This window comes from Lolium rigidum, chromosome 3 (assembly GCF_022539505.1).
Source record: "Lolium rigidum isolate FL_2022 chromosome 3, APGP_CSIRO_Lrig_0.1, whole genome shotgun sequence".
Lineage (NCBI taxonomy): Eukaryota > Viridiplantae > Streptophyta > Magnoliopsida > Poales > Poaceae > Lolium > Lolium rigidum.
Window position 1 is genome coordinate 332,052,996 of NC_061510.1, and position 9,746 is coordinate 332,062,741.

General features: G+C 50.3%; 1 protein-coding gene across 1 annotated transcript; it reads left to right on the forward strand.

Moving 5' to 3' along the window:
- The first annotated feature begins 281 nt into the window (after positions 1-281).
- Positions 282-9,475, forward strand: LOC124700063 (DEAD-box ATP-dependent RNA helicase 1-like). Its single transcript, XM_047232254.1, has 10 exons — positions 282-421; positions 841-1,075; positions 1,207-1,461; positions 4,746-4,897; positions 4,998-5,128; positions 6,450-6,517; positions 8,007-8,194; positions 8,463-8,667; positions 9,147-9,252; positions 9,358-9,475. Exons 1-10 carry the CDS (start codon positions 282-284, stop codon positions 9,468-9,470), a joined length of 1,593 nt encoding a protein of 530 aa, XP_047088210.1. The 3' UTR covers positions 9,471-9,475.
- The last annotated feature ends 271 nt before the right edge of the window (positions 9,476-9,746 follow it).

Sequence of the window (9,746 nt, forward strand, 5' to 3'; positions counted from 1 at the left end):
CAGTTTGTACTGGGCCAGCCCAGTTTGAATCGCTAAGGAACGAAAGGGTAAGCGGAGGCTGGCTAACCGACGCATTAAGCGTTAAATAGGATTTCACCCGCGCCGCCCGCTCTTCCACGTCACTGCGCACGGCAGCCGTAGCCGCGGCGCTCCTGCAGTGCTCCATCATGCCCCGCCGCCACTAGTTGCTACGCGCCGCCCTGCCCCTGCTCGCCCCCAACGCTGCTCCTCCTCGCTGGTGCAGGCTCCGGCTCCTCCCTGGCTGTCCGGTTCCGCGCGTAATGGTCGCCATGAATAGCAAGGTGCAGGAGGATCAGGTGCCCTCGGACCGCGTGCCGCACCTGCCGTGGATGCGGTACACTGTCGACATCGACTCCTTCTCCGGCTGCCCCGTCACGAGCCTCCCCCGCCTCGACGCCAGGTACCACCCTACTATGCTCCCTGTTATGCAAGCTCCTGCATTAGCGGTTTAGTTTAGCTGTTGAAAATGGAGTTTATTCTATGGCCTGCGGTTTTAATTTAGCTCTTGACAAGTGGACGGGGCTCTGTCTGGATGCAAATTAGTTTCCGGCATCGTGAAGTATTTTTCTCCTGTTAGGTTGCCTGCTGAATTTGCAATGCTGAATCCTGCAATTTCCGAGCAATGGCGCTGTTGCACTTCACTGCATAGCTCTGCTCTTAAAGTCTGCGCATTTTGTTCAATACAGTAGTGAATAAACTTGCTTAACATGTTCAGTTTGGTCTGTTCTGTAGAGCTACAAAAAAGTGTTAACTGTGCCCTGTTAACTCCGCAAACACCTCAGAAATAGTAACTGATGATGGGTATCGTTGCTGTTACAGATTGGCAGAGGCGGTGCAGAGAATGGAAATCGAAGCCTTTTTCCCAGTTCAGGTAGCAACCTGGCTAGAAACAATCGGCCCTGGTGCTTTCCATAGGGACATCTGTATCAACTCCCCAACTGGATCCGGCAAAACTCTTGCTTATGCTTTGCCTATTGTGCAAATGCTCTCCACTCGGAAAGTAAGGTGCTTGCGTGCTTTGGTCGTCCTACCTACACGGGATTTAGCATTGCAGGTTCGTTCGACTTACTTTGTACCGTCTAGAAACTTATCTCTGATAGCCCATATTGTTAACAGCTATGTCAGCAGTTTATCCATTTCATATTAGCAAATCAAATCGTCCTCTGTTTGTTTATCCTGTTCTAGGTTAAAGAGGTTTTTGATGCTATTGCTCCTGCGGTGGGATTGTCAGTAGCTTCAGCAGTTGGTCAATCTTCCATAGAGGATGAAATCTCACTTCTTATCAGGAAGTCCAAACAAGGGCTTTACCCAACTCTTGATGAAGAATTTGTGGAAATGGAACCACAGACTCATGTTGATATATTGGTGGCTACTCCTGGAAGATTGATGGATCATATTAACATGACAAAAGGTTTTAGTCTGGAGCATCTTCAGTACCTGGTAAGTTTAACATCAACAATTTATATGTCCTCTTTGCACAGTGTTTCTTCGTACAATGAACAGCTGAGTTCAGTAGGGTGTCAAGTGGGATCCCACCTAAATCCCACTTGTAGTACATTTTGTTTTTTCTAGTGTATAATTTGACACTAAAATTTGAACTAGAAAGGCAAAATACACTATAAGTGAAATCCCACCGGAATCTCACCTTGATATCTTAGAGTTCAGATGTGAATCGAATCACTATACGTATCTTCCAATTGTTTAAATCGGAACCATTTGGCCTCCCAACCCTAGCCTACCGCGCCCCTCCTCCCAACCCTCCCGCCGCCGGCAGCGCTGCCGGGGCAAAGATCTCGGGGCGTGGCGGCGGCGGGGGCCTCCCCTCGTGGCGCGTCGGGAACGGCGGCCAATGGAGCCTCTCACGCGGCGGCGGCCCTTCCGCCTCCCGGGGCGGCGGCGGTCGGATGAGGATGTAGGGGCGGCGGCGGGCCTCCCGGGGACGTTCCAGCTGCGGGTTGCGGCCTCCCCGCCTCCCATCGGCGGCATGCCTGCGGTGGTGGCTTGTGGAGGCGGACAACGCCATTCCCTCCGCCTCTCGCCGGTGAGGGGTGATGATCTTGGGCTTCTCCCGCGGTACGAGGACGCCCGGGGCAGCAGCCTTGGGTTCGACGGTGGAGGTGACCCTCTTCTTCGCCGGAGAGGATCGGCCTGCGGTTGGTGGTGGTGGATCTATTGATCTATCACCGCCTTCCGGCGGCGAGATGGAGGAGCTTGGAAGCCGGCGATGGTGTCGCCGGTGGAGGGTTGGAGTGGCCAGCCCAGGATGGTCGCCGACGTGGGGGTCCGACCTGAATAAAGGCGGCGGTCCTAGGGCCTCTCTTGCGTGAAGAGGAGGACCTACCGGAGGCCTGGACTCGTGATCCGGCCGGAGTGTTGAGTTCCGGAAGGCTCCGCCGGCGAATGTAACGGTGCTTTTGCCCGGAGTTTGCTGGATCGGTGGTATTCGGTCGTGCGCACCCATGCTTTTATTCCAACCGATTGGTTCTGGAGGGAGCGGCGCGAAGCTCTTTTTCTGTGTTGACATCAAGTGACTAAGGATCCATGATGAAAGTCGGAAGAAGAGAATTTCATGAAGGCCGGAGGGGAGGACTAGCTAAGGGAGGTTCAAGTCTCCGCGCTGTTGAGGGACTTGCTTGGTGTTCCGGGCTTCACATCAGCGGTATGAAAGTGGGGGCGACAACACAGGTGAAGTTGTTGCCTGCCAAAACCCACCGGCGAGCACCGACGAGCAACACGAAGAGCCGGGAGGCTCCTAGGACTGCTGGTGGGCCCTGGTCCCTCGGGCGACGGCCCGCAAAACTTCGGCACACGTCCTGGCTAATGCGAGGGCGTGCCACCTGACCTATACCTGGTCAGGAAGGTGATGGATTGCTTCAATTAGTTTCCTGCATGGCAGATACGTAAACATTAAATACGAGCCCCGATCGGCTCTCAGGTTACCCTGTGAATCGGCTCAAAGAGCCGATTGACCCATGGTTCACGTTGGATTTACGATAACATGGGGATCCTGCTTTATCAATATCAAGTTAAATCGATCTACGACAGTCTAGGGTTTTCACCGCATAACCGGAACATCCTACGCGTAGTTGAGCCTGGCAGATACGAAAGATAACAGAAAACTAGTCCTAGAAGAGGCCTAAAAACCAACACAAAGTCGATTCCCGGAACAATCCCTCTAGGATCAGCAAACCATACCTTACGCACTACTGGATCGTTCAACCCGTTTGTAAGGCCTAACCATGCGGATATCAAACTAATCCTTGAAGAACAAGGAACAACCATAACAGATCAGATCTACTAAATAAAGACCAAGCAAGATGCTGCCCTTACACCCAAGATAGGTGCAAAGGCAGCTAGATATTGAGGGGCAGCATAGCTAAGCAAGCATATCAGAAAAGTATCGACGTCAGCCCCAAAACATCTACGATAACGATATTGCTCGCCATCAACAAGGCTTCCGTACGAGCAACACCAAACAACGAATAAACTGATACTACCTAGATCGCAAGATGCGATCTAGGCAGCATGTCGCTTACCCGGATGAAACCCTCGAAACAAGGGGTGGCGATGCGCCTAGATTGGTTTGTTGTGAACGTGATCGTCCTCCTTTCTCAATAACCCTAGGTACATATTTATAGTCCGTAGACTTTCTATCTCTGGAATAAACTTAGCTGTGTACGACTAAACTCTATCTCTTAATTCTAAACTGAAACGTAATCTACCATAATATACAGATACACGGGCAATCTAGCCCAAACTCCCGCACAAGGCCGATTCAGAGACACTTCATGTGCATGTCCTCTAAGCCCATCTCAATCACGGCCCATCTCCTGCTCTGGCTAAATTCTGGTGATAATAGAAGTACAGAGTCCTACCTTTCAGGGTGAAAGCCCAAGGTCTGGCCTTAACTGGTTGTGCCTGGCAATGATCTTGTTGGAGGCATTGTTTTGAGAGCGGGGACTATCTTCAGGGTGAAAACCTAAGATCTTTGATCGGGCGGCGATTGTGTTAGAGCACTGTTCCCTTCTTGGAGGCGTCGTTTTTGGAGAGTCTGTTTTTCAGGTGTTGTCTTGGCGGTGGATATATTGCTGTTGTTAGGCCCGAGATACTGTAGCGGCACTTTTGTTTCTTAGTTTTCTTTTCGTTTTTTGGCTGTGTGCATCCGTAGTGCCATTAGGGTGGTGCGTTGTTGCAGAGGCTGGGTGTAATTGGTATCTTTTTAATATTAATATATTCCCTTTATCAAAAAAAAAAATGTACTGTTAGCGCTATAATGTTCTGTGGAATGATTGACTGTAGTACTGTTTGTGTGTGCATAGTACCATGTCCATTTTTTAAGAAGAAACTGATGATATTTTTTTAACTTAGATTATTCTGGCAATGGGTTTTGACCAACGCGCATATGATTTACTTTAGCTGGCCTGTATCCAATAGCAGTAATATGTGATTATTCTGGTGCATTTAGAGCTGACCAATTGTTTTCCAGATTCACTTCTTGTTTAGATCCTTGCTATGGATATACTTCGAAGTCATACAAGTGTTGCCACTAGTTGCTGCTTACAACATAATTTAGCATATGTTGCTTGTGTGGTTTTCAGTATTGTTGTGTTGATAGGCCCATCAGTTTGTATAATTTGTTTATCTAGGCTGTGGCATATGACGATTTTGATTATCTTTCGCATCTTATTAATGCCTCACACTTAGTTTGGAACATTGGATTTCAGGCTGTTGATGAGACGGACAGGATGTTAAGAGAGGCATATCACTCCTGGTTGCCAACAGTTATCCAGTTTACCCGCTCCACTAATCAAGATCATCTCTGGCTTGACACTGCTGGAAAAACTCTAATACATCCATTCACTACCATTAGAAGATCGTAAGCCTTACTCTACCAGATTAATTGCTCATATTATCTTGCCCACTTTACCGCTTTATACTTCAGTTGAGAAATCTGTTTTTCTATGCTATGGCATTAGGGGTGTCGAGCGACGGTTTAAAGGTAAATGCTTTCCAAGACCGGCGAAGATAGTTTGTTCTACTACACTGACTCAAGATCCTAGCAAACTTTCTCAACTTGAGTTGCATCATCCCTTGCTGATATGGGGTGGTCCGATCTTCTCAGTAAGCAACGGTGGTGATGATGATCACGGGATGAACACAGCGAAGATAACTTGATGAAGTGGATGATAACTTGCATGACGCAACGAGATCTCTCGATTGATCCCTGTCGCCAATGCAACAGCTCTCAACCCTGCAAGATATTCTCAACTCCACACACTTGCGCACGTAGCCGTCGACCACGAAGCGGTAAGTTGCAACCTTCTAATTCCCAATGGAACGGCAGATCACATAAGACTTTCAGAATTACACCAAATCAAGGCAATATGGTGCAAGGATTCAATAGGGTTGCAAAGCAATCAAACTATGAACTAGGGTTTATCTTAAACGTGGTCTAAAGCTATTATGGGGGCATCCTGGGCACTTATATCGGGGTTCAGGACGACCTCAGGTCGAAAAAGTACAAGAATAACCGACCCAGATCGGGATCTGATCGAGACAGACTCGGAGTCGGCCGGTCATACGGCCGGTCGACCGGGCCATCCTGTCGAAATCGGGTCTGGCGCCGGGTGGAACCGGGCTAGGCGTCCTGGCTTACTGGACGTGCCCGGCTGGCACAAGCGTGGCGTCCGGTCGGCGCCGGGCTGGGCCGGTCTGGCGTCCGGTTGGACCAGGCCTGGGACCAGGCGCGTCGGCCGGTCGGACCGGGCTTAGCACCGGCCTGGACTTCTTCTTCTTCCCTCGCGTATGCCTCCCTCTCCTCCCTCGCGCTTCCATGGGATGTCTTTTTGTCCAGCTTCATGACCAGCTTCATGTCCAGCTTCACGTCCAGCTTTTTGTCCAGCTGCTCCTCTCCTCCTCGTGCGATGCTTGTTCCTTCTTCATACTTGATCATACATAAGTAATAGGACTTAGGCAGTATAAAGTTCTAATCGATCAAAGTATCACTTAGGAACAAATTCACCTGTTGTTTAAGCAGCTTCGCACGAGCTCGTGTCATTGGTCCAATCCTGACTTCATTGGACTTGAGCTTCACAACAGCATCGTCTTCATCTTGCAATGACGGAGGTAGTTGTGTGGTAGGGATGTGCTCATCACTTGCTGTTGAATAGTGGGAACAAACGTTAGAGCAAGTACAATAAGGCTGACTCAGCAGGCTATAAAAATTAAAATAGTATTATTTTGCTTAGGTGGATGAGAGAGAAGTGGAGAGAGAAGAGAGATGAGCTCTAATGCAAGAGCCAGCTCTTGCACGTACTCCTAGGCACTTTATGAGTATGTGTGGTGGGCCTTTTACACATAAAGTTATCAATCCTTAAAGCCAACTATTGTACAAGTTAGCTATAAGCTGACTATAGCTGGCCTTATAGCCAGCACCCGGCTGCACTATTGGAATTGCTCTTACAGAATTCCTACAAAGCTGGAGTCGTACAAGCTGGTATATCTCCATCTTTGTGCAGCAGCCTAGGGCATCTCCAACCGCGCGACCCAAACGGACGCGCTGGGCCTTCCGTTTCGGGCCGTTTGGGTCGCCGCCCGGACACGCGGACAGCGCCCCGCGTCCGCGTGTCCGTTTGGATCGCGCGTTGCGCCCAACGCGCGGACGCATCGCATAACCGGTGGGCAAATTAAAACGAAAAAAAGAGGCAAATTTAAACGAAATTTCATTGAACATATGCCCTATTTTGGGCAAATTTGTACATAGCCCTATTTTGGGCAAATAAAACTAACAAAAGAAGCCCCTATATGGGCTTTTAAATTTAAACTAATATAGAAAACCCTCTATTAGGGTTAGGTCGGCGGCGCGGTGGCCGCCGGTGCGCCGCCTAGCCCCTGTGGGCGTCGTTGGCGACGTCGTCGTCGTCCACCCCGGGCGGCGACGCGCTGTTGTGGCTGGACCGCGCCGGGGACTCCGGCCACGGAGACCACAGGGCCTCCTCCCACGGCGAGTGGGGGTCCGGAGCCACCCGAGGCTGCGGCGGCGCACGGAGCAGCGCCTCCTCCCTGAGGCGCTGCTGCCTCTCCTGCCAGGCGCGGCGCCTGGCCTCCTGGCGCCGCCGCCTGGCCTCCTGCCGCCGCTGCTCCTGGCGGCGGTCCTCGTCGGCGCGGCGCCTGGCCTCCTCCCGCCGCGCCGCCTCCTCCTCCTCCCGTACCGCCTGGAGGGCCTGGGCGTAGAGCTCCCAGCCCTCCGCCTCCTCGACCTCCCGCCGGGCCGCCTCCTCCATCTCGGAGGTGCGAATGGCCGCATGGAGGTGCGGCCATTTCGCCTCCTCCTCCGCCGCCGAGATCATGAGGGCGGCGCGGAGGTCCGGGTCCTCCTCCGAGGACTCCGGCTTCGGCTCGAGGAGGAGAGGCGGCTGCGGCAATGCCGCACCGCCGCGGGCGGCCTCTCCGATGTGGAGGCCGCGCTGGTTTCCTCCCGATGGCCGCAACGCCGGCGGCTGCTGCTCGCCTCGTCGTCGTTCGCTCCGGGAGCGAACCGTCGCTTCGGGACCATGGCGGCGGTTTTGCTCGGGGAGTGGAGTGGGGACTGGAGTGGAGGGCCAGATCCCCTCCAGTCCCCATTTAATAGTCTCCCTGGTCACCGATAGGTGGGCCCAAGGGAGACGAGGCGACCAGCGCGCGGACACGAGCGGACGGCGCGTGCCATCCGCGGCCACGCAAACCTAGCCCAGATTTGGGCCGGGTTTGCGTCGTTCCGGACGCCGCGGCCGTCCGCTTTTGCGGTGCGTCCCCGCGCTGGGCCGCGTTTTTGTCCGGCTCAACCCAAACGGACGCGCGGGCGCGGTTTGGGTCGCGCGGTTGGAGATGCCCTTAGTGGTTATTTCTGTTTTCAATGCTGATGCCTACCACGTCAAAGGAGTAAAGGGTATTGGGAAATTGTGCTGCGCTTTCTTAATCATCTTGCTGCTCTGCTACTATTGCAGGTCTGCACATCAAACTTAAAACCACTGTGTCTCATTGTTCTTCTCCAAGAGTTGCGTGGGGAGAAGTGCTTGGTTTTTACTTCATCTGTAGAATCAAGCAATAGACTAAGCACTTTACTTGGATTATTCGAAGACTTGCCCTTTAAGTTTAGTGAATTGTCACGTTTGCAGCGTGAAAATGCTCGAAGGTAAAGTACTCATATATGTTTCCTGTTGTAAATCAGAGTTCATTTTCACGTAGTTGATTGCAAATAGTGACGATAATAAGAAACTGCAAATAACCAACATCTTTGTCCATGTATATCTTATACATGTTTTATGGATCATATTTGTTTAGTGCATGTAGTTCTGAACTTTAGGGGCAACAAGAATTGAAAAGTTAGCTTCTGTCGATGGTAGAATGTGATAATGATATTTTGTCCTACCTTGTAATATTAATACTACTCTCTGCTGCAGGAAGACATTGGCAGCCTTCAAGGAAGGGAAAATAGATGTTCTCATCGGCACAGATATAATGGCTCGAGGAATACATATCGATGGTTTAAAATATGTTATCAACTATGATATGCCACCGTATGTGAAAACGTATATCCACCGAGCAGGTCGTACTGCTAGGGCAGGCGAATCTGGTTCTTGCTTCACCTTTTTAAGGAAACATGAGGTCATGCATTGTTTAACAGTAACACTATTTGGCATCTGCTACTATGCTTGCAACTGGTTGATTGGTTCACACACCGTGATAATGTACATAGCATGATTATTTGTGTAACGAAGATGCAGAACAAAAACCAATCTCATCCCTGTACTGTGGGGCTTAGACACATGCACAGCAAGTTGAGTATTTTTTTGACGCTACATGATTTGCTGTAGATAACTGTTGTGCCTTGTAGAAAACAATTGAGACTTCCTTATTTGGGTTAGGACCTATGATTATATTAATGTTGAATTCCTTGGATATTTGTTTTGGTATTAAAACATATGTTTCTACTACCAGGTGTTCAACTAAGCATGGTCTGAGAAATCAGCCTGCTTTTTATTACCAATGCAAAGCGAACTGGGTTATACCCAGATCTGGTGCAATTGGATTAATCTCAATGTAATTTTTTTCTTACTTGGGTTGATGAGTCAAATCTTGCGTAGGTCAAAACTTTCAACAAAATGCTCAAGAAGGCAGATGATTCTAGCTGCAGCCTTCTCTCACTACCCGAGAAATCAATTGAAAGCCTTCGCCCAACGTTTTCTATTGGTGAGATAACAGTCATATTTTAATCAGATTATATTTGTCCACCATTACCCATATTATTGGTGTTTTATTCATTCTAGTTTTTCTTCTGGCTGGGATTGTTTACAGCTCTAAAGAAACTGGAAGACTGTCTGCAACCAGAAGTATCGATGAAATCCAAGTCAGGCGATAAAAAGGCAGGTGGTTCTAAAAGAAAGAGAACCCGACCAGATGTGAAGTAACGTATCGGTTGAAGGAAAGTGCATCGTTGAACCGGCCGGCATATGCTCCTGGTGGAAGTCAGGCTGCCATTGGTCCAGGTGTTTGGTGGGGCCCACACAGCAACTGATCTACTTTTCTGTTACCACGCGTTACAGATACAAATACACAGGTGGGCCAAATGCATTTAAGGGAGGAGTGGGGCGGGGCATCTCCCCCAAATCACGCCCATCTCTCTCCTCAGTCCTCCACCATAATCCCGTCACCAGTAGAGGGCGACCGACGGGGCGAACGGCGGC